The sequence below is a fragment of the Gopherus evgoodei genome, chromosome 1, assembly GCF_007399415.2.
Source record: "Gopherus evgoodei ecotype Sinaloan lineage chromosome 1, rGopEvg1_v1.p, whole genome shotgun sequence".
NCBI classification, from domain to species: Eukaryota; Metazoa; Chordata; order Testudines; family Testudinidae; genus Gopherus; species Gopherus evgoodei.
Genome location: NC_044322.1, coordinates 23,304,606 through 23,329,187, shown reverse-complemented (window position 1 = coordinate 23,329,187; position 24,582 = coordinate 23,304,606). Strand labels below are relative to the sequence as shown.

The 24,582-nt window shown below is 46.5% G+C and overlaps 1 protein-coding gene across 8 annotated transcripts in view; it reads right to left on the bottom strand.

Annotated features, from left to right (window-relative positions):
- The window catches only part of C1H11orf54 (chromosome 1 C11orf54 homolog), a 35,288-nt gene that overhangs the window by 9,314 nt on the left and 1,392 nt on the right, over positions 1 to 24,582 (bottom strand). For 5 of the 8 annotated variants that reach the window (XM_030559440.1, XM_030559424.1, XM_030559416.1 and 2 more), the window contains exons 2-7: positions 15,418 to 15,563; positions 4,914 to 5,012; positions 3,699 to 3,772; positions 2,759 to 2,860; positions 1,206 to 1,382; positions 129 to 278 (exon numbers count right to left, since the gene is read on the bottom strand). In XM_030559440.1, coding sequence (XP_030415300.1) covers positions 129 to 278; positions 1,206 to 1,382; positions 2,759 to 2,860; positions 3,699 to 3,772; positions 4,914 to 5,012; positions 15,418 to 15,475 — 660 coding nt within the window. In that variant the 5' untranslated portion in view covers positions 15,476 to 15,563. The other 3 variants (XM_030559430.1, XM_030559450.1, XM_030559477.1) reach the window with 3 other exon arrangements.

The following is a 24,582-nucleotide window of genomic DNA, read 5'->3' as shown; positions in this document are numbered from 1 at the left end:
TTTGTACTTTTTGTTTATCACTTTATTATTATTGCAAAAGAATTAAGTGCACTAAGTCCTTATATCCTGAACTGTCCTGCACCTTTATCTTTTAGAAAGATAAAGAGCCTGAATCAAGAGCAACTTACCATGATATGAATCTTTGCTTTCCCCTTTTGAATGACAAATGTACCTCCTATCCCAACTGGTTTATCTCCATAGCATTTTTCTATAATTTGTCTCATACAGGTCACAAAGTTATGCCGTCCAGTTCTTCCATTGGCTTTCACTTCAATAACCTGGAGAGTAGACATATATTTATCATGCCTATCACATGCTGTAATGTTTCGTGAATGTTTGCTATGTACGTCATGCACACTTCTACCCCGATATTACGCTGTCCTCAGGAACCAAAAAAATCTTACCGGTGAAATCTTATAGGTGAAACTGTGTTATATCAAACATGCTTTGATCCGCTAGAGTGCGCAGCCCCACCCGCCTGGAGCACTGTTTTACTGTGTTATATCCGAATTTGTGTTATATTGGGTCGCGTTATATCAGGGTAGAAGTGTATTTCAAAGCTGCTATGTATCCTATAATCTTTTTTAAAGTAAGTTCTCTCACAGATGCTGCGGCCTTTGCATCCTTAAAATATTCAACAGGTTTCGTTTTTTGCATGTAAGAGTTTGTTTTTCTGAAGTTCTTAATTTAGTCACACAACAGGCACAGCGCATGAAGCAGAGGTGTAAGATTCCTTCTCCCACCCAACAGGCCTCAAACCTGTCATGAAAGAACACTCTCTAGGGATAAAAAGGTTGTTCAATTTTCATGCTCCATTCAGTACTTGCTTCTCTGCTGAGACCGTCTAGTGCCAATTGTGTTGAGGGAGACACTCGTCCACCAGGAACTGAACTAAGACCACAAACCTCAGTTTATACAGGCCAATCAAGCATCAGATGACAATAACAGTCAGTCACTACCAACCTGGGCTGGATTACAATGGGTGATTTAAGGGTGAAAAATTCCATACCCCAGTACCAATCCCCTGGGGAATCCACTCCCTCACATCAACTTCACTTTCTTGTGAAGGACATTATTTCGCTTATGTGATTTTTGGAATTAATATTAACATCAGCATTCCCTGAAAGAAAAGGCAGGCCTGAAACAAAGAAGTTTAACTTTAGCTATCACCTACAGAAGAAGTGACATTTTATGCAAATATGCACCTTGCCAGGTTGGCCCTGACTGGCATACAGGTTGGCCAGCAGTCCAAATTCACAGTCACTATATTTGTTGCTGTACTTCTCCAGCAGGCACCCTCCATCTGCAGGATTAATCTGAGCAGTGTAACTTGCATTTACAGCAGGCTTTTGTTCACTCTCAGCTTGAGCAACTGGGATAAGCTGAAAAGAAGAGCATGTAACATTGCTTAGTTCTAGTAATTTGATTTTATTACTAGGTAGATAGCATCCCAAATTAGGGCCCAATCCTGAGAACTACAATAGAATTTTCACCTCTCAGGATTGGGTCCATATAGATTAGCAAAAACACACAATTATTTTAAAGGAAAACTCTCAATTTAAAATTGACTAAGTGTGAAACACATGTATTAAGGAATTTTCTCTTATCTAGGGATTTGGATTCAAGTCCCTGTAGAAATAACAGAACAGTAAATGGGATAGTTTCTTAATGAGGCAACCAACTTAATATATCGCTGCAGGAGGCCTAGCTTAGTGATGATGACCAGGACTGAGCATTCAACTTCTGTTACAAAGTACTGAAATGAAAGTTTTCAGGTGACATTTGCAAAAGCGTTCATACTGTTAGCTTAACTGTGCTCTCGTTGCACTCAATAGAAAAACTTCCATAGACTTCAACAGGAGCAAAGCTAGACCAACTTTGAGTGATCTTGAAAATATCACCCTTAATGTTATTGTAAGGCAAGGCCTATAATAATTTAAACGGTTAATTTGACTACTTACTTGTAAAATAAAAATACTTTCCTATTTTATTTAAACAACAATAATGTGCAGCGACTTTGAAAGTCTCTGAGTTATCATATTTACTACCAAGAGCTAAATTCTCTCACTCCTATTGTGTATCAGGCTGGTAAGATGGCAGTTTTCAATTGATTTAGTTTTCTTCTTTGACTGTATTTCACTTACTTAGGAATATGTTTAGTCACGCACTCATCTTTGTAATTAGATGTAGCAATTAGAACATTTTTCATATTACACTGAAGTTTTCCATTCACCTCAAATCAAAACTTCTTTCTTTATCTATTTCATCATGTCAGACAGACCAACTAAATTATGTTTTAACTTCTGATCCTTACCTGACCTTACAGCTTAAGTCTTAAAACAATAGCATCTTGAATAACACTATTTTTTCTCTTGTGATATTTAAAATGAGGACTAACACTACGTATTTAAAGCAATTTACCATTCAGCTCTTTGGTGTCCATTTTTTTCATATTTTTCATCTTCTCTGGTATTAAAAATGTGACCAGCTAATTGTAAATTTCAGTATAGCAACAACTAGAGGCTGCTTCCTGTTAGCTTCATAGTAACCATATGCCTCCCTGTAGAATTTATAAACACAAAATGTTGTTTATTACCTGAGTAATAAGTAACTCCTGGCAGACACCTTGTCTTCATTACCTTTGTAAAGTGTCATACAAACTTATGGTGCTACATATAAGTTATCAGTGTAGAAATATTTGCTCTATCAATGAAATCATTTTCTGAGAACTTCGGAATATTTATACATGTTTACTGACCTCAGCATTTACTCCAAGAATCCTAGAGGACCCAGCTCCAGCTCCAAGAATGAAAGCTCCAGGCAACTCTATTTGCTTTGCAACAGTGTTCAGGTCATAAACCTGCACAAGAGACATGCATTTATGTACCTTTGACTTTCCTGCCTCGTAATTCTCATCTCAGTTACATTCCACTGCAATTTCTTGATGATTTTATCCAAATATCATTATTATTTATTTGTACAGATTGGTTTGAGCAGAATCCTCAAATCCAAACAGCACTGGCATATGATCAAGTTCAATCTTAATGACTTGGACGCATCCACTTATTTGCTGGACTTCAGTGTCTTCTTGCACAAGCTTGGCCCCATGCTGTCAAGGGCAAAATAACCGATCTCTGTGCAAAGTGACATTAAAGCAAATAATGAAAATATCCTTAAGTGATGTCACATAAAATCAGATTCTGGCAGATCCCAGGCTTTACCAAAAGAGAATGCATAAGCAATTATTAATGTGAACTCTACTTTGGCCTATACCGGCCCCATACACAGTCTGTTTTTACAAACAATAGTAATAATCAGCATGGAGGGCCATGGCTAGATGCGAGTGATAGGTAGCATACAATACATAAACATACAGACCATGCCATGGACTCTAGGTAATTCCCTCCAACATCCCTCTATGGCTTCTCTCGGACAGCCTTTGAAGAAACAGCCACACAGGTACCAGACGAGGGACAACTTTTGTATGCAGCTTTAGCTGTGGGATTTCTAACATGTTCTTATGCTCAGCACAGGCCAGGATGCTTGGCCCATAATGCTTTCACAATGCAAGCCTCTTTTTACAAGTCGAAACCTGCAACATTCATTAGTCAGTGTTCGCCAGAATAGTATTTCAAAATATGACTACATATGCTTCTTTGGCAAGTGCACTAAAAAGCCATGACTATACATTAACTCACTTTATCTTTTTGTACAAGAGGCACAAGGTAAGGAACTCCTCCCACATCTGCTATTCTAGGCTTCCCACAGATTCCTGGAACAAGAATAAGGCAAGTTAGCTTGTCAAGAAAACCTGTCTAAAATTCTCTCTGTGTACTTGAAGTATAATAAGACAGAGAATTTGTTCCTCAAAAGCTTCCTTTAAGTTTTCAGAAAGACTTTTAAATCAGGAGTTCTTTCCCTTTTTCTTTCTGAGCCCGTCCTCCCCCCATGCTTTAAGAACTCTATGGCCCACTTGTGCCACAGCAACTCTTTTTCTGCATATCCAGTAGATTAAAAGCCAGGGCTGCTGTTAGGGGTAGCAAGCAGGGCAATTACTTGGGGCCCCAAGCCACAGGGGCCCCAGTGAAGTGAAGTTGCTTGGGCATCACCCTCGTATGGTGGGGCTTGGGCTTCTGTTTTCTGTCTGGGCCCCTGCGAGTCTAATGTTGGCCTTGCTCTTGGGTTTATTTTGGAGGACCCCCTGAAACCTGCTCGAAGCCCCCCAGGGGACCCCGGATCCCTGGTTAAGAACCTCTGTTTTAAATCACCATTTTTTTCTGAGTACTAAGATAAATTAGGGGTTCTACAAATCCATCTAAAGTAGGCCTGAATTGGAAGAAGAACATGCATAAGGTATGGGTTCACCTCTGAAAGCGAGCCAGCCTGTTTCAAAAGTAGTACTGCTCTACAAGCATACACAAAATCTACTAGGCAACAGCTGAGGAACACTGGTTCTCTAATGAGGCATAGTTTGTAGTGTCATCATGCAAAGACAGTAGCAGGTACAGATATAAATGCTTTCACCTATCTTGTGTAGGGGAAATGGTGGGAGTTTAAATAAAACAGAGATTGAGCTAATTATTAGAATGAAGTTGAATAGCAAGACAGTACTTGGTATCTACATAGCCCCTTCAATCAGAGGATGTCAAAACCCATAACATACAACGGAGAATTAAATCTGTTAGTTGAACTCATTTTACAGATGAGGAACAGTGATGCAGAGCACTTGAGTGATTTGTCCTAGTCAGGTCACATCAAGACAGTGGAAGAGCCAAGAATAACAAGTGCTCCCAGCCTTGTAGCTTATCCATAAGATCACTCTTCCTCTGCCATCATCTTCAAGGGTTTCTAATTATGAAGAATCCTATGAAATATTGGCAAAGTCATACCTTATGGTTACAACAGTATGTTACCTTTAACAGGAAAGTTGAAGGGATCATGAGTCAGATCAGGACATTCTACTACAGAGACCTGGACATCAGCAAAGTTCTCTTTAAGCCCATTCCGCAGGACTAGAATAGAGTAAAAAAAAATATTAGTGAGAAATTAGCTAGTTTGGCAAGTAACACACCACATAAAACACATATTTTAAGGTGTCAGTTCAGCAAGATACATAAGCATATGTGTCACATTGGAAAAAATAACCCCAACTATATATACACAATAAGATGCGGGCTAATTTAGCTACAAGTAATCAGGAAAAAGATTTTGCAGTAATCGTGGATAGTTCTCTGAAGATGTCCATGTAGTGTGCAGGGGCAGTCAAAAAAGCAAACAGGATGTTAGGAATCATTAAAAAGGGGCTAGAGAATATGACGGAGAATATATTATTGCCCTTATATAAATCAATGGTACGCCCACATCTTGAATACTGCCTACAGATGTGATCTCCTCATCTCAAAAAAGATAAACTGGCACTAGGAAAGGTTCAGCAAAGGGCAGCTAAAATGATTAGGGGTTTGGAACAGGTCCCATATGAGGAGAGATTAAAGAGGCTAGGACTTTTCAGCTTGGAAAAGAGGAGACTAAGGGGGGATATGATAGAGGTGTATAAAATCATGAGAGATGTGGAGAAAGTGATAAGGAAAACTTATTTACTTATTCCCATAATACAAGAACTAGGGGCCAGCAAATGAAATTAATGGGAAGCAGGTTTAAGACAAATAAAAGGAAGTTGTTCTTCACACAGCGCATAGTCAACTTGTGGAACTCCTTGCCTGAGGAGGTTGTGAAGGCTATGACTAAAACAGCATTTAAAAGAGAACTGGATAAACTCATTGAGGTTAAGTCTATTAATAGCTATTAATGCCAGGATGGGTAAGGAATGGTTTCCTAGCCTCTGTTTGTCAGAGGGTGGAGATGGATGGCAGGAGAGAGATCACTTGATCATTGCCTGTTAGGTTCACTCCCTCTGGGACACCTGGCATTAGCCAGTGTCAGTAGACAGGATACTGGGCTGGATGGACCTTTGGTCTGACCCAGTACAGCCGTTCTTATGTTCTTACTAAGCACATGAGCAATTCCATTAACTTAAATAAGGCTAGTCACAAGCTCAAGGTTCTTCTTCGAGTGATTGCTCATATCCATTCCAGTTAGGTGTACGCGCCGCGCGTGCACATTCGTCGGAAAACTTTTACCCTAGCAACTCAGTGGGCCGGCAGGTCGCCCCCTAGAGTGGCGCCACCATGGCGCTCCATATATACTCCTGCCGGCCCACCCGCTCCTCAGTTCCTTCTTACCGCCCGTGTCGGTCGTTGGAACAGTGGAGCGCGGCTTAGCTGACCTCCACTTCCCTAGCTACTCGTTTTCTCGTATATAATTATGCAGTTATAACACTTTTATATATATATTTGTATGGTTATACGTGTTTTCCTTGCTAACATGGTTAGTTTAGTTAGCGGGGTTCAGGAAGTAGCCCCTTCCATGAGCCCAGTGCCGGAGCCATGCATGGCTCACCGGGTTTTCAAAAGGGGCCCGGCTTGCCAGAAGCCGCGGCCGAAGAGAGATCTACATGACTCCTGTTTGAAGTGCCTCAGGGAATCACACTTGACAGATAAGTGCCCCATTTGCAAGGCTTTTAAGCCGAGAACAAAAAGGTGCGGGACTTTCACTTGCCCCTCCACCTTGGGCGCGGAGCGATGTTCAAGCGGCGGGCAGAAGCGCCTCCTCGGCACCGGACCCCGCCGGTACCACCAAGGCCTTCCGGCACCGACCGTCGCCGGCACCGATGTCGACTCGGCACCGTTCCCTTCTTCCGAGGTCGAGAGAGTCTACGATTCCTGCTGGTGCCTGGCGGCTCCCCGGCACGCGCCGTGGTTGAGCCCCCTGCTCCCGCTACTTCCGTGCCACCTGCATCGCAGCCAGAGAGCTCGCCTCAGTTGCGTTATCCGGCCTGCAGAGGCACCGATGACTTCGGCTCCGTCGATTCCAGTCCCCCAGGACCAGGGAATCCGGTGCCTGGCAGCTCCCCGGCTCGCGCCGTGGTAGAGCTTACTGCTCCTGCTGCTTCTGTGCCAGCTGCACCACAGCTAGACAGCTCGTCTAAGATGGCTCGCCCGGCACCGACGACGTCGGCACCGTCGATCCCGGTCCCACGAGGGCCGTAGAATCCGGTGCCTGACGGCTCCCCGGCACGCGCCGTGGTTGAGCGTATTGCTCCTGCTGCTTCCGTGCCAGCGGCACCGCAGCCAGAGAGCTCGTCTAGTCGGATCGCCCGGCGCTGACACCTACTACGGCACCGATGACGTCGTCACCGTCGATCCCGGTCCCATAAGGGCCGTAGAATCCGGTGCCTGACGGCTCCCCGGCACGCGCCGTGGTTGAGCGTATTGCTCCTGCTGCTTCCGTGCCAGCGGCACCGCAGCCAGAGAGCTCGTCTAGTCGGATCGCCCGGCGCTGACGCCTGCTACGGCACCGATGACGTCGTCACCGTCGATCCCGGTCCCACAAGGGCCGTGGAATCCGGTGCCTGACGGCTCCCCGGCACGCGCCGTGGTTGAGCGTATTGCTCCTGCTGCTTCCGTGCCAGCGGCACCGCAGCCAGAGGGCTCGTCTACGTCGGATCGCCCGGCACCGACACCTGCTGCGGCACCGATGGCGTCGGCACCGTCGATCCCGGTCCCACACGGGCCGTAGAATCCGGTGCCTGACGGCTCCCCGGCACGCGCCGTGGTTGAGCGTATTGCTCCGGCTGCTTCCGTGCCAACGGCACCGCAGCCAGAGGGCTCGTCTACGTCGGATCGCCCGGCACCGACACCTGCTGCGGCACCGATGGCGTCGGCACCGTCGATCCCGGTCCCACACGGGCCGTAGAATCCGGTGCCTGACGGCTCCCCGGCACGCGCCGTGGTTGAGCGTATTGCTCCGGCTGCTTCCGTGCCAACGGCACCGCAGCCAGAGAGCTCGTCTACGTCGGATCGCCCGGCACCGACACCTGCTGCGGCACCGATGACGTCGGCACCGTCGATCCCGGTCCCGCAAGGGCCGTAGTATCCGGTGCCTGACGGCTCCCCGGCACGCGCCGTGGTCGAGCTAATTCTCCGGCTGCTTCCGTGCCCACGGCACCGCGGCCAGAGGGCTAGTCTAAGTCGGATCGCCCGGCACCGACACCTGCTGCGGCACCGATGACGTCGGCACCGTCGATCCCGGTCCCGCAAGGGCCGTAGAATCCGGTGCCCGACGGCTCCCCGGCACGCGCTGTGGTTGAGCGTATTACTCCCGCTGCTTCAGTGCTGACGGCACCCCAGCCAGACGGCTTATCTAACTCGGTTCTCCCGGCACCGGCACCTACCGAAGCTCTGATGACCTCGGTACCATGGATCCCGGCCCCACGAGGGCCGTCGAATCCGGTGCCTGACAGCTCCCCAGTACGCACTGTGGTTGAGCCTGCTGTTCCCTGCGCGCCGGAGATGTTACCAACGGCGAGGGCTCTCAGTGCCATGACGGAGTCAGTGCGGCCTGACCCGGGCACCGCCGGTACGGGTAATACAGTCTCTTCAAGGGACTGTCCCCTGTCAGTACAGCAGAGCGGCACCGTCTATGATCACGGTCCCGCAGACGCTCCAAGTCCTGTCGGCACGCCGGACACCACTGGCAGTCCCGGTACTGTTTTCCTCGGTACTGGTCACACTCACTGCACCGGTCGGTATCCCGTTCGCCGACCCGCTATCGGCACCGTTCCGACATCTGGCACCGGGGCAGGTACCTTGACTCCTGTAGCTCTTCTCCGAGCCTCGAGATCTCGGTCGACCTCCCGACACCGTTCTGGTTGCGGGTCTGGATCTCGTTCCAGGTACCGATACGCCTCCCGATGCCGGTCCCCGGTGCCGAGTTGGGCAAGGTCCGAGTGAGTCAGGGACTCGGCCCGTGCCCTCTTTTAGTACCTCCATGGCCGTCCGGACACGCATCCGTGTCACCCCATATGCGCGGATTTTATGCTCAGGACCACGATCCTGATATCATGGCCAGCGGGCGCCAGCCCCGAAGCGGAAAGAGCCTTGGCGAATGCAAGGTGTACTCTGCAGGGGCCCTGCACCTCTGGGTAGCAAAGCAACAAGCCTTGCTTAGCTGCGATAATTATAGCACCTGGGTGGAGGAGTTTCTCCCTCGAACCTCCCACCTAGAGTTCGCTGCCGTCTTGGAGGACGGGGGAAAGAATTTACCCTTTGTTGGTAAAGGCATCTTCGCGGCAGAGACAGCCCCAGACTGCGAAGCCTGCTGGACAATAGGGTCCTAATGCGTCTCAGCATGTATACGCCTGCGACCAAACGCAGGCCTTTATGGCCCCAGCCGCCATATTCTGTGCCTAGCCAGAGGCAGAACTCTGGAAAACGGCAAGGCCAAGGTGGTCGCAGACAAACGTCAGGCCCCCTAAAAAGCCAAAGTCAAGGTCCCTCGCAATTACCACTGGGACCAAAGACGGACCTTCCAAGGTTCGCCGGAGGGCGGTGTACCAGTCGCAGGACGGGATCCTGATCCCGCTTTCTCCTGGCATGGCCCCAGTTACTTTTAGATCGCTGGGTCCTGCGCACGATGGAGCATAGGTACCACCTTAAAATTGCTCCAGCCCTGTCCCCCTTCAGCGGACGAAAGGGGCTAGGGGTTTTACTCCCGTTATGCCCTAGTCCCCCACTCGACCACAGGTCAGACCTCCCTGGTCCTGCATAGACTCAACCGGTTTGGGATAAGGTTGAAGTTCTGCATGGTATCCCTGGGAACCATTATTCCATCCTTGCCTCCGGGGGGCTACTATGCCGCCCTGGATAGGAAGGACGCGTACTTTTGCAATGCCATCTTCCCTCCGCATGGCAGATGCCTCCGCTTTATAGCCAGCGGTGAATACTCCCGGTTTACGGCCATAGTCGCCGCCTACCGTAGCTATGTCGGATATGCGTTTTTCCGTATTGGGACGATTCGCTTATCCGAGGAGACTCTGACACACAAACCACTCAGCCCGTGGGCATCGTCACGGTCTTATTCACAGATCAAGGCCTGATGATTACTAATAGAGCAATCCGCTCTGGTTCCCACGCAGAGGTTGGGCTTCCTAGGGGCTATCTTGGTCTCCTACCTAGCCGGAGCCTGCTTATCGCAACTGCGGTTTTAGGCGATGGCATCAATCATCTGAGGTCTGAAGGCTTTCCCAACGACCTCAGCTCGTTCTTGTCTCAGTCTCCTGGGTCCATGGTTGCCCGCAAGTTTGTAACCAAACGCGCCAAGCTCCGCCTCCGTCCTCTACAAGTCCGGCCCACCTCGGCGTACCGCTTGGACAGGGAGCCAATGGTCATGGTAGTCACCGTTCCCTCGAACGCCTTAGGCTCCCTAGAGTGGTGGCTAACTCCCTCCTTGGTGTGGACAGGATGCGGTTTCATCCGCCCCAGCCCTCACTGCCCCTGACGGCGGACGCATCATCTCTCTGCTCGAGTGCTCATGGTCACCTCCGAGCTTAAGGCCTTCGGTCTTCTAGGGAGCTGGCATTCCTCATTAATGCCCCAAAAATGAGAGTAGTCCGCCTGGCATGCCAGGGGTTCCATCGGCAGCTGCGAGGCCGTTGTATCTCGGTGTTTACAGCCAACACAATGGCCAGGTGCTTTATAAGCATTCAGGGGGGACATAGTCCTCCCCCCTTTTTTGTCAGGAGGCCATCCATTTCCGGGTCTTTTGCATGGCCCACTCGATGGAGCTGGCGACGTCCTTTCTCCCAGGCGTTCGGAACGTCTTATCTCTTTGACTCAGCAGGTCTTTCCTGTCTTACGAGTCATCACTCTGCCCCATGTGAGGCGTCCCGCTTTCCGGAAGTGGAATTGGTTCCTCACACAGACCTGTTCGCTCACCGCGAGTGCAGGAAATGCCAGGTGTTCTGCTCCTTCCAAGGTCTCTCCTCGGAATCGATCTTGGTCGCATTCCTGATGCCGTGGAACGGCCAACTGCATTATGCCTTCCCGCTGTTCCCACTGGTTCGTTACGTCCTGCTCAAATTCCGCAGGGGCGGAGCGTGCATCATCATCATGATCACTCCAGAGTGGTCCAGGCAGCACTGACATACCACGTTGCTCGGCCTGTCAGCCCAGACCTCATCACTCAGGGCAATGACGGGCTTCGTCACTTGGACCTGCAGCCTCTTCGCCTCACGTACCTGAGTCGGGGTGACAGGCAGCCTTCCGCCTGGTCAACGTACCGAGCCAGGTGGAAGCGTTTCCTTTACAGCTGCAGTACGCTCGATCTTGCTCCTGCTGAGGTCTCGATCCCCTCTATTTGGCCTGCCTCTGGCCTTCAGCGGCAGGATCTGGCGGTATCATCGCTGAGGATACTCTCAGCAGCCATCCCTACCTTCCAGCAGGCTAACATGGACGTTCAGTGTCCCACTATGGGTTCGAGGTCCCTCAAGGGCTTGGAGCGCTTGCACCCTCGGGTGCGCCGCCCAGCCCCGCCCTGGGGCCTCAACCTAGTCTTGGCCAGACGGGTCTCTGAGATCAGAGCTCTTACGAAGGTTCCACAAAGACAAGGTGCAGTTATGACCGCACCCGGCTTTCCTCCCTAAGGTGTTTTGGCCTTTCATGTTACCCACAGCTCAACGCAATGGGCATAACCGTTGCACTCCTTGGACATCTGTGGAGTGCTCGCATTATGTTGTGCTGACAGAATCATTTCCTAAGGTGCCCCAGCTCTGCCCCGGTAGCGGGCCAAAGGGAGGGCTTGCTTGTTTTCCTCTCAGAGGATCTCATCTTGGGTGATGGCGGACATCCCCACTTGTTATGATTTGGCTCATATTTCCCCAAGCCACATCACCGTGCATTCTACCAGGGCTCAGGCTTCATCTGCCGCCTTGCTGGCTCGTGTTTCTACCCACGAGACCTGTCGCGAAGCTCCATTGGTCCTCGGTCCTTACCTTTGCTTCGCAGTATGCCCTGGTTCAAGAGAGGCTGTAGCCTCTGGCTCGGCAGTTTTATTCTGCCACATTTCACTCCGACCCCACCGCCTTTGTAAGGCTTGGGATTCACCTAACTGGAATGGATATGAGCAATCACTCGAAGAAGAAAAGACGGTTACTCACCTTTGTAACTGTTGTTCTTCGAGATGTGTTGCTCATATCCATTCCACACCCGCCCTCCTTCCCCACTGTCGGAGTAGCCGGCAAGAAGGAACTGAGGAGCGGGTGGGCCGGCAGGAGTATATATGGAGCGCCATGGTGGCGCCACTCTAGGGGGCGACCTGCCGGCCCACTGAGTTGCTAGGGTAAAAGTTTTCCGACGAATGTGCACGCGCGGCGCGTACACCTAACTGGAATGGATATGAGCAACACATCTCGAAGAACAACAGTTACAAAGGTGAGTAACCGTCTTTTATGCATATGTTAATTACCTCACTGAATCAGGGCCTCAGAGAGGAATAAATCCTTCTCTGCTATCCTGTCATATTGCTGAAGGACAGAAGGTTTCATTTTTTCTTTCTACCACCCATCCACCCACCCACCCACGATTTTCAGAAAGAGGCCTAAAATTACATTCCTAAAGAAATCCACATTTAGGCACAAATGCCTGATTTTCAGAAGTGCCACACACCCAGCAGATATCATAGGATAACAATTTTCCCTCACTGTGACTTGAGCTGGATTCAAATTGGTGACTAGAGGGGGAAAAAAAGAGAAGGAACTTTTTTTGGTCAGATGTCTGAACAAGATACCCCTCCTACACAGAACAGAGGGAAGAAACATTGCTGAACAACTCTTGATATAACATTTCATTTTGTTTTGTATCAACATTAGGTCCACTACATGTCAAAGGCAAACAAAGTAACTCAAAAACGAATCTCACATAGGAATAAACAATGGATTGTTCCACTGGAGCAAAAGTAGGGATGAATCTGGCTTAGGGCATATCTACATGTATAACGCTGCTGCAGCGCATCTGGGAAAGACGCTCTATGCCAGAGGTGGGCAAACTATGGCTCACGGGTTGGGACTGTCTTGCCTGGCCCTTGAGCTCCCAGATTAGGAGGCTAGCCCTCAGCCCCTCCTGTGCTGTCCCCTCTCATCCACAGCCTCAGCTCACCATGCCGCCAGCTCTCTGGCCTGCCACTCCTGCTGGGAAACATGGCGGCATGGCTGGCTCCAGCATTGTAAGGGGGTAGGGAGCAGGGGGGTTGGATTAAGGGCCAGGGGATCCCAGGAGTCAGTCAGGGGACGGTTGGATGGGGTGGAGGTTCTGGGATGGGGGGGCAAGCAGGGGGACGAGGAACAGGGGAGTCGGATAGGCGGGGGGGGGGGGTCCTGGAAGGCCTGTCACGGGGTAGGGGTGTGGATAGGAGTCGAGGCAGTCAGGGAGCAAGGGGGTTGGATAGGGTCTGAACCACGCACTTCAAAGCTGAAGACTTAACTGAAAACAGCTTAAGAAGTGCTCCTGTCTGCAGCACTCAGACACACAGCTCCCTGTGGGATCTAAACCCCAAAGGAATCCATGTTACTCTGTATAAAGCTTATTTTATATTTATATATAAATAAATAAAGCTTTATAAACTCATAAATTGTCCGCCCTCTATGTCACTGATAGAGAGATATACACAGCTGTTTGCTCCCCCAGGTATTACTTACTTACTCTGGGTTAATTACTATGCAAAAAGTGATTTTATTAAGTATAAAAAGTAGGATTTAAGTGGTTCCAAGTAATAACAGGCAGAACAAAGTAAGTTACCAAGCAAAATAAAACAACACACACAAGTCTAAGCCTAATACATTAAAGAAACTGCATACAGATAAATCTCACCCTTAGAGGTATTCCAATAAGCTTCTTTCACAGACTAGACTCCTTTCTAGTCTGGACCTAATCCTTTCCCCGGTACAGTCCTTGTTCCAGCTCAGGTGGTAGCTAGGAGATTTCTCATGACTGCAGCCTCTTTTGTTCTGTTCCACTCCCCTATATAGCTTTGACACAAGGCAGAAATCTTTTGTTTCTCCGGGTCCCCACCCCTCCTTCTAAATGGAAAAGTATCAGGTTTAAGATGTATTCCCGTACCAGGTGACATGGTCACACGTCCTATGAGATCCCAAGCCTTCATTATTCCCAGCCTGACTCAAAGGAAGGCTTGCAAGTAAATAGAGCCATTTAGAATCAATTTTCCTAGTTGATGGGAACCATCAAGATTCCAAACCATCATTAATGGCCCACACTTTGCATAGTTACAATAGGAGTTTAGAGTAACACTTCATATTTCTAGCTTCAGATACAAGAACGATACATTCATACAAATAGGATGAAGACACTCAGATTATAAACTTTGTAATGATACTTTACAAGAGACTTTTTGCATAAAGCATATTCCAGTTACATCATATTTATACTCATCAGTATATTTCCATAAACATTTGGAGTGCAGCATCACACATACCTGCCTGTCTTCTAGCCTGGTGGAGTTAAAGCAACTTGCTATAACGAGTCAGCAAAATTTACTTAGCAGCATTATGTGAGGTTTTAGCTCCTGCTAGGTGAGTGGGTCAGTAAGGAGGCTCTGAAAGGATCTCCATTGAGTCATTCCCCAAAGGTTGATGAGAGAGAAAATAAAAAGCAAGACAAAACTTTTGGTATGATGGCCCAATCAGGAAGGGGAAACTCTGCTTTTCACTCTACTTCTCCTGCTGCTGATGTAGGAACACATTCAGCTTCCTGATCCTATCATGGCTGCTCTCTAACTGAACCCTATTGCAACTCCTCACCCCTTTTGTGGGCAGCACTGGTTCAAGAGGTTGTGATCCTGGCACCACTCCAATCAGAACACGTAGTGGGTAAAAGTAGCACTCCCACTCAACCAGGGGATTCTTGCCAATATCCCAATCTTGCAATCTTTAAAAGCTGCAAAGTAATGTGGGATGTGAGTGGGATTAGCAAGAAACTACAGGTAGATTTTGGGTTTCAGTTGGAAGAAAAACAACTGAGAACCATTGGGTACATGTCCAAAAATGTTCACTGTGGTGGCTATCCATCCATCTTATAACCTTTAGCCCAGTGGTTATGGAACTTGCCTCTCATGTAGGATATTAAGTATTTTTATAAAGTGGAACAGCTTCAACAGAAAAGATTATGAACAACCCACTCCAAAAACAGTTTGTAGTGTAGTGGTCAGGATACTTCCCCAGGCAGAAGGACGCAAGTTCAAGTCCCTGTTCCAGAGTAGGGATTCAATTATGGGGTCTCCCATTTCCCAAGCAAGTGTCCAATCATTGGGCTGAAGATTATAAAAGGGATGGATGCACAGACACAGTTTGCTGTTTTAGAATAATTCAGATGAGAAAAACATTATCAGGTCAAAGCCAACCTCTATCCAGCTCTATTTAGGACACAGGGGCAAAGAGCTGAATATAAAATTTAGTTTATTGTCATTTCTTATTGCAACAACTTCCATAACACTATAAACTGGATTACTTACCCCCAGAAAGTTCCTCTAGGCTTGGGACATGAAGAGCAAACTTTTCAACTTTGGCCATTTTCTATTTATTTCAGCAAACTGGACAACTGATTTATAAATTCTCTGCTGAAGAGATCAGAGTACACCGGGCACTGAGACTTACTGATCTGTGAACAAACAGAATGGTTTACTGATTAAAAAGGGCTTGCACAGTTGCATTCTACTTTTTTAATAGGTAAGGGGTTTTTTTCAATTTCATTTAAGAATACAAACTATAGTAGACTGAACTTTTTGCTTCAAGTGACAAATTGTGATGTATGTGCTTATAATGCTAATTTCCTCGCATGTTTTGGAATGAGAACATGCATAGAATGCAATTCTAGAAAGGATTCAGAGCACTGTATCCATAAGGACTTAGCCCCAAGCCTCCAACTCCGTCTGTGTAATCAAGCCCCTGAGTTCAAAGGACTCTGCATACATGCAGGTGTTTGCCCAGGTGGAGCTTTAATTTGTTTTTCTATGAAAGCTGAGAGTCATGAGCTCAAAAAGGCAGTCTTCCACCTGCACCAAAGAAGTATAGTATTGGTTCACTAGGAAGCCCAGTTTGACCTCTGGGCAGGAATGAAACCAAGACTTTCCCCTACAAAAGAGAAGTGGGTTTGCAGTATTTCTGTTGACGGAGAACAGTAGCAGAGATGGATGTACCTCTCCTACAGTAGCCTGGTATGTAACAATTGTTTTGTTAGCAACTACCTGAAACACAGTTTTCAAAAAATTTTATTGCTCACAGTTCACAAGTTCAAGGTAGCTATGGTTTAGTCAGTTCTGCTACAACATACAATCATGTGATTGGAGCAGGCCACCAGGAAGAGCTAGTTGGAACCAGCTCATAAGTCAATGACACCAACTCATTAACTCTTTAGTCACATCTGCCTCATTGCCCATGAAAAGGAAATAAGTCCTAGATATCCATTCCGTGGGGCGTGGAAAAAGTCTACTTGCCTACCCACCAATGAGGAAGAAGAAGTTTTTCCAAGTGAGTACAAGGGCATTATGTGGCATATCATTCCATATTATTTATGAAAATATGCTTATGATATGAATATGACATAACAGATACTTTTATGCAAGATGGCTTGCTTTTATACAAGATATCACTGGAAAGGTTATGATTTACTGAATGTGATTATCTAATCTGTATGCCTGTATCATGTCTGTATCTGAAGTTAGGAACATTGATTATGTATCTGTATTTCAACTATGCTACTTTGGAGTGACACCCACTGCTAACACTTCAGGTACAACAATGGATAAGCCAGACAGGGCAGACAGCCCATCAATGAGGAGAATGGACTGTGAAAAGTTGGCCTTCCTGTGGCCACTCCATACTGCCACTGACTCATGGACTCCGTGATACCAAAGTCATAGAATATTGGAGTTGGAGTGGACCTCAGGAGGTCATCTAGACCACACCCCTGCTCAAAGCAGGACCAATGCCCATCTAAATCATCCCAGCCAGAGCTTTGCCAAGCCTGATCTTAAAAATCTCTAAGAAAGGCAATTCCACCACCTCCCTAGGTAACCCATTCCAGTGCTTCACCACCCTCCTAGTCAAAAAGTATTTCCTAATATCCAACCTAAACCTCCGCCACTGCAACTTGAGACCATTACTCCTTGTTTAGTCAGGTAGTCTTGTCACCTGATACTAAAACATTACCTGGAACTTCTTGTAACTTTCCACTGTTAGGGAAGATGGGTCAAGTTTGGGAAACAAAGCATTGCTGCCTTATGTAAATGCTATTTAAGGGTAAGGAGGAAGGCAAATGGGACTCCTCCCCTCCATGGCTGTCTGCCCAAGAAGAAAGACTGCAAAAGCCACCTGAAGGGAAGGCAAAGGGGGAGTCCAGACTGAGACAGGGTCTAGTCTGAAAAGGAATATAACTGGATCTCTGAACCACAAAAACTTTTCAAAATGTCTGCAACAATATCTAGAGTCAGAAATACTGTTTGTAACCAATTTCTTTAGTGAAAATAGCTTTGTTTGCATATTTGATTTCATTTTCTTAGTAATCTGGTTTGTTACCCCTTTTACCACTTAATAAACAAAACAAATTTTATTAACTATAAAAGGCAGATTTTATTAAACCCAGCTCTGTAACTTCTAACAGGGGGGCCAAGAGCGAGCATCTCTCCCTCCACATTGAGGGAGAGGGCAAATTTCATAAAACCTTTGGGTTTGTAACCCTTAAAAGGAGTGAGCACCAGAGTGTTGGAGCAAGTCCCTTAGGAGTCTTCCCAGAGCTGATCTGCAACTGGATGTGGACCTGCCTCTGTATGTGTGCTAGAGGACGCTTTAATAGCCTGGCTCAGCAAGACAGGTTAAAGGGGGCATGTCATAAACAGATAGTTAAGGGTTAATAGAACAGGAGTACTTCATGTCTCTTCGGACTGTAAAGGCTAAACAAGTTCAGTGAGCCTGGCTGTCACCTGACCAGAGGACCAATCAGGGGACAGGATACTTTCAAATCTTGAGGGTGGGAAGTTTTTGTGTGTGCTGTTAGTTTTTAGTTGTTGTTCACTCTGGGGGCTCAGAGGGACCAGACATGCAACCAGGTTTCTCTCCGATACAGGCTCTTATAAGTTCAGAATAGTGAGTACTAGGTAGATAAAGCAAGTTAGGCTTATGTTTGTTTTTTTTATTTGCAAATGTGTATTTGGCTGGAAGGAGTTCAAATTTGTATTTGGCTGAAAGGATTTTAATTTGTACTTATATACTTAGGCTGGGAGGGTATTCCCAGTGTCTATAGCTGAAAGACCCTGTAACATATTCCATCTTAAATTTACAAAGACAATTTATACTGTTTTTTCCTTTCTTTAATTAAAAGCTTTTCTTGTTTAAGAACCTGGTTGTTTTTTTATTCTGGTGAGACCCCAGGGGACTGGGTCTGGATCCACCAGGGAATTGGTGGGGACAAAGGAAGGAAGGGGGAGAGAGGTTATTTTCTCTCTGTGTTAGGATTACTTTCTCTCTCAGGGAGAGTCTGGGAGGGGGAGAGAGAAGGAGGGGGGAAGGTGCATTTTCCTCTCTGTTTAAGATTCAAGGAGTTTGAATCACAGTGATCTTCCAGGGTACCCAGGAAGGGGAAGCCTGGGAGAGGCAACGGTGAGGGAAAGGGTTTACTTTCCTTGTGTTAAGATCCAGAGGGACTGGGTCTTGGGGGTCCCTGGGCAAGGTTTTGGGGGGACCAGTGTGTACCAGGCACTGGAATTCCTGGTTGGTGGCAGCGCTACAAGTACTAAGCTGGTAATTGAGCTTAGAGGAATTCATGCTGGTACCCCATCTTTTGGACGCTAAGGTTCAGAATGGGGGTTTATACCATGACAGGGCCCATGCTGGCAGAACAGGTAGACTCAGTGGTATCTCAGCACATCAGGTAGCTTCCTAAGGGGTATAACCCATCACACGTTAACCATCCACTTCTGTACGATGCAAGTTTTAATTAAAAAAACATGTTTCCAGTCTTTATGGTTACTAATATTACTTTCAAAAGTGAGCCCCCAGTCTTCCTGAGTCTGCAGACACACAGGGGAACACCAAAGATCAAAGAGGGAGAGGAAGGTGAGCATACTTTATAGCAACAATTTCCCAAGTGAACGGAGAAAGATGCTTACTAAGGGCTGATCCAAAGCTCAGTGAAGTCAATGAAAGACTCCCATTGACTTCACTAGGCTTTAGATCATGTGACTTTTCATCACAGAACAAGGAAACCAGAAGGAATCAGGACAGTGCTCCTCCAACACCCCTATGAAAAAACTGTATTCTTCACTCCAATAAAAGCAGCAAAAATAAAGTCACTCACTGTTAGGGAACCCCCTCCCGCAACCCTTTAGGCCCGAGCAAAAGTTATAAAGCAACCACTAAGCTTGCAGGCCTAAGGCCTATTAAGCACAGCTATAAAGCAACAGCTAAGCTTGTTTATCCTGTACAAAGAGCATACATGTGGTCAGGGCCCCAACTAAGAGGATCTGGAAATTGGATAAAAGGGAACCAGGAGATCTGTTAAGTTACAACAGCTGAGCCTGCTGTCAGGACTACAGAAAAGGTGCTAGAACGGTCAAACTGCAGACTTGACTGGCAAAGACAATAACAGGAAAAGCCATAGATGGAGAATTAATTGGTCAGCTTGCTTGTTATCAACATTATATTCCAAATAAGGCAAATAACGTGTAACCAGCGTGCTACGTTTTACGGTTTTAACCTTTATAAGCATGGTAAAATTTGTAAAAAGCAGAACAGCCTGCCTCTTGCGCGGGGTATATGCTGTCTCTCCCTGCATATATGCTTGTATGAAATAAAGGTGCCTCAGGCTGTCTGATCTAAAATCAATCGTGTGGTCGATTTTCCACAACACTCACTTTTTTTAAACTTTCTCTTCCCGACCAATGCCTTCAGTAACCAAGCTGTTTAGGGGATGGCTAACTGAGGGGGCACAACCGTTGGGAAGCTGGATGTGTCTGATTGACTGGGCTTCTGCTGAAAAACTAGTTGAAATGTTTTCCTCTCCTACGCTGCAGAAAGCAACTAAGGAGGAGCTGTATCTTCTTCAGCTGGTGGATGATTCCTTTATCTTCTCAGGTCAGGAGTTGACAGCTCAATCATTATTAGAGCTGATAGGCAGAATAATACAAAGCCAGAAAGGCACTCAAAAGGTAAAAAAAAAAAAGTATGTAGCTTGTGTTTGAGGTGGTGGTGGTGGTGGGAAATCCAGTGGCGGAACGAAAAAGTGTGAGAGGTTATTTAGTTAGAGCAATTAACCAAGAAGATGACTTTTAGTAGCAACATTTTGAATGGATTTGAAAGGGAGCAAGATTGCATTGATCAAAAACAGAAAGGAGGATGTCGCAATAGTCAAGATACAAAGTGCCAGGGCTGGACAAGAGCTTTAGCAGTGTGGATTGAGAGACTAGGTCAGATCTCAAAAATGCAGGATTCAGTGAGGGGTCAGAAGTACTACTGGGTGGCTAGAGAGATGGCAGACCTGTAGAAGGAGACAGTACATTTTGTACTGCAGGAAGTCAGCATGGTCACAGCAGGACTTCTGTGAAGATGATCAGCTGGTGGAGAGCAGGAAAAGAAGAAACAGATGCTGGGGGGTTGGGCAGGGTCGGAGGTTGCTTGAGTGGATGAACTTTGCAAGGGGGGAGATGGTCGAACAAGTCAAGGATGGTGGAAAGTGTGGGTTGGAGAGAGTCAATGGTTGACACAATGGAGAAGAGGGAGAGGGAGAAGAGGACTTAGGCTAGGTCTACACGAGGGGAGGAGGGGGTCAACTTAAGATACGCAACTTCAGCTATGTGAATAGCATAGCTGAAGTTAGCATATCTTAGGTCGATTTACCGGGCAGTGAGGATGGTGGCAAGTCGATCACTGCTGCTCCCCCGTCGACTCCGTTTCCATCTCTCACCGTGTTGGAGTTCCGGAGTCGACAGCAGAACGATCGGGGATCAATTAGATAAATTGATCCCCGATAGATCGATCACTATCTGGCGGGTAGTGTAGATATGCCCTTAGAGAAGAGAACAGGTTGATGGACGGGAGGCGAGTAGTACTGAAGGAGACCAGGTAGTGGCTGGATAAGGAATTTTGTGATGTAGAATGAGCTGATCTGAAGCTGCTGGTCAAACGAGGGCATGAGGATAAGGAGACAGGAAGTTAAAGGATCAGGCAGGAATTTTATCTGTACAAATGTTCTCAATTATGCAGTTTCCATCCGGCCTTCATAAGATCCCTGATAGAACAGAAACTTTGTTTTTGTTCCCTTGATTGATAAGTTTCTGTATGTTAGAGACAGTCTGTGTGTCATTGAGGAGCGATGGGGACACAAAAAAGATCCATTTCAGGGCAGTGATTCTCCAAAGCAAAATACAAAACTTTGAAATGTACAGTCCTGTTTAAATTTACTCACCTGCCCGATTGCAGGGTTTCTCCATATCTCAGCTCAGTCACTGATGTGCTGCCAAATCTACAGCTGAAGGTGTGCGATGCTTCTCATCCCTGCACAGCTATGCCTGTTGACAGACAACTTTGCCAAGCAGTAATAGAATGCAGCTAATTATGCACTTGGCGGTACCACTACTGCCATTCAGAACTGTAAGGCTAGCAGAGAAAGGATCAAGAATCATGTCAATGTTATGCTATTGCTGCTTTTCCAAATGTATGACCACCTTCCGAGTTCCAGGCATGGCCGGGCACAAGCCTGCCCACATCTGAAGGCCCCACCCCAGCCTAAGGGGATGAGCTACTTAATCTGCCGCTCAAGCAAGTTTAGGGGACAACAAATGAAAAACAGGGACAGTAGTGAGGTCATAGGGCCAAAATCAGGACACTGAGCAGAGAACCCTGGAGAGCACCTAGATACCTCGAAGGTATCTAGTGAGCTAGCATACGCAGCCCAGAGAAACTCTGTCCGAATCAGCGATCAAAGGGATGAGCGGAAATAGGCCTCACAATCGCAGAGTGCCTCCCCTTCCAAAAATCTTCCTGCTGGTATGATGAACAGTCACCTGGGCTAGTGCCAGAAAGAGGTTGATGAGGAGGTCTCCTGACTTCATGGGACCATGGATGAGGGGTGCATAAATTAGGAGGTGTGGGGAAAAGTGCAGGCAGAACCTAAAGGGAAGGTTCTGGAGGAGCCGGAAAAGAGGCTGCAACCTGGCACACTCTAGGTAGACGTGCACTGGGGTCTCTCACATATCAGAAGGGGCAGATAGCAGGGAGAGGGGTGAACACGCCAGGTACATGATCCAAATGTATCATCATCAGCAAAGGCAGGCTCTGTTGTTATGGAATAGTGAAGAGGATAAAACAGAGGCTGGGGTTGGGGAGAGTAGTGGAGAATCACTCCTGTGGGAAGAGAAGCCTTGGGAAGAGATAAAATGTGAAGCTCTTACTTCATCAGAACAAGTCATAGGTTGCTCTAAAAGCTACAAGGTCCAGGGGTATAGTTTTTGTTCCTATTAACTATATCACTTTAGAAACCAATATAATTAAATTATTGTAAAGCCCTAGTATCAGAGGGGTAGCCGTGTTAGTCTGGATCTGTAAAAGCAGCAAAGAATCCTGTGGCACCTTATAGACTAACAGACGTTTTGGAGCATGAGCTTTCGTGGGTGAATACCCACTTCTTCAAACGCATGCAAGCTCATGCTCCAAAACGTCTGTTAGTCTATAAGGTGCCACAGGATTCTTTGCTGCTTGTAAAGTCCTAGTTTGGATGCCTTTCCACCAATAAACACCTTCATGTTGGTATAGCTTATATCAGTAGTTAAATGGGTACAAAGAGTGTGCGTGTGGAAACAAGCCACTAGTAGACACCCCAACAGTACAGAGTTACAAAGGAGCAGGGCTTCTCGGGGATAAGGGATAGCTCAGTGATTTGAGCTAAACCCTGCTAAACCCAGGGTTGCAAGTTCAATCCTTATGGGGGCCATTTAAGGATATGGGGCAAAAATCAGTTCGATGATTTAATTGGGGAATGATCCTGTTTTGAGCAGGGGATTGGACTAGATGATCTCCTAAGGTCCCTTCCAACCCTGATGTTCTATTCTATGAAAACCTTCACAACTATGTCTGACTAGTAAATGTAACTTTTTCCACACCTTCTTAGTACAGGATTAACAGTAGTCCACAAAGAATACTAATGTGTTTTTTTTTTTCCCCATAAATATATATACTTACCATTTTAGTCAATTTTTAGTACAAATAAAACATGGTACCGCATTCAATTCAAAATACAAGTCAGTGTCTTTGATGGGCTCTTCCCTTCTTTCCTCCCTCATTGGAATGTTTTGGTGCACAAATGAGACGTGACCTATGCAGTAACTTCCACCATGGAGCAGCAGTAGAATTGGAATGTCTTGGCTAGAGTTTTTGGGGGAATTGTTATGGGCTGGTGATTTTACTTAATTGTCTCCAATAGAGCTCAGTGTAAGGGAGTTATGGTCTATCCATGAGGATTAATTGCGGACTGGGGCCTAAAAGACAAATCCAGAGTACACTGGAAACAATTAAAAGGAAGCAATAACTTAAAGGACATTTTAAAAAGTAATTAAAAAACTCATCAGAGCCAGAAAAGCAACAGCCCCTTCTCTACAAAACATGAGAATGGCCATCCTGGGTCAGATCAATGGTCCATCTAGCCCGTATCCTGTCTTCTGAATGCGGCCAATCCCAGGTGCTTCAAAGGGAATGAACAGAACAGGTAATCATCAACTGATCCACCCTGTTGCCCATTCCCACCTTCTGACAAACAGAGGTTAGGGACACTTCAGAGCACGGTTTTGCATCCTCAGCCATCCTGGCTAATAATCATTGGTAGACCTATCCTCCATGAACTTATCTAGTTCTTTTTTGATCCCTGTTATAGTCTTGGCCTTCAAAACATCCTCTGGCAAAGAGTTCCACAGGTTGACTCTGTGCTGTGTGAAAAAAATACTTCCTTTAGTTTGTTTTAAATCTGCTGCCTATTAATTTAATTTGGTGACTGCTAATGTCATAAACAGATAGTTAAGGGTTAATGTCTCTTTTACCTGTAAAGGGTTACAAGCAGTGAACCTGGACCATCTGACCAGAAGACAAGATACTTTCAAATCTCGATGGAGGGAAGTCTTTGTTTTATGTTATTTGTTTGTCTGTTGTTCTCTTTGGGTTCTAGGAGTAACCAGGCTCTCTAATTTTCTGTTCAAACAGTAACCACCAGTAGAAAGGCGGTTTAGTCTTTTTGATTATTTTCTTTATTTGCAAATGTGTATTTTGCTAGAAGGATTTTAACTTGTATTTGTGCTGGGGGAAAGGCTTCTCTCTAGTGTCTATAAGCTAAAAGACCCTGTAACCTTTACCATCTTAATTACAGAGACAACTTTTACTTTTTTCTTTCGTTTATTAAAAGCTTTTCTTTGTTAAGACCTGACTGATTTTTTTCTCCTTGTTGAGGCTCAAGGGAATTGAGTCTGTACTCACCAGGGAATTGGTGGGAGACAGGGAAAGAGAAGGGAGGGGGGAAGGTGGAATTCCTCTGCTTTAGATTCACGGAGCTTGAATCTGTATTACCTCTTGGGGAGGGGAAAAGGGAAGGGGGAAAGGTGCATTCCTCTCTGTTTTAAGATTCAAGGAGTTTGAATCACAGT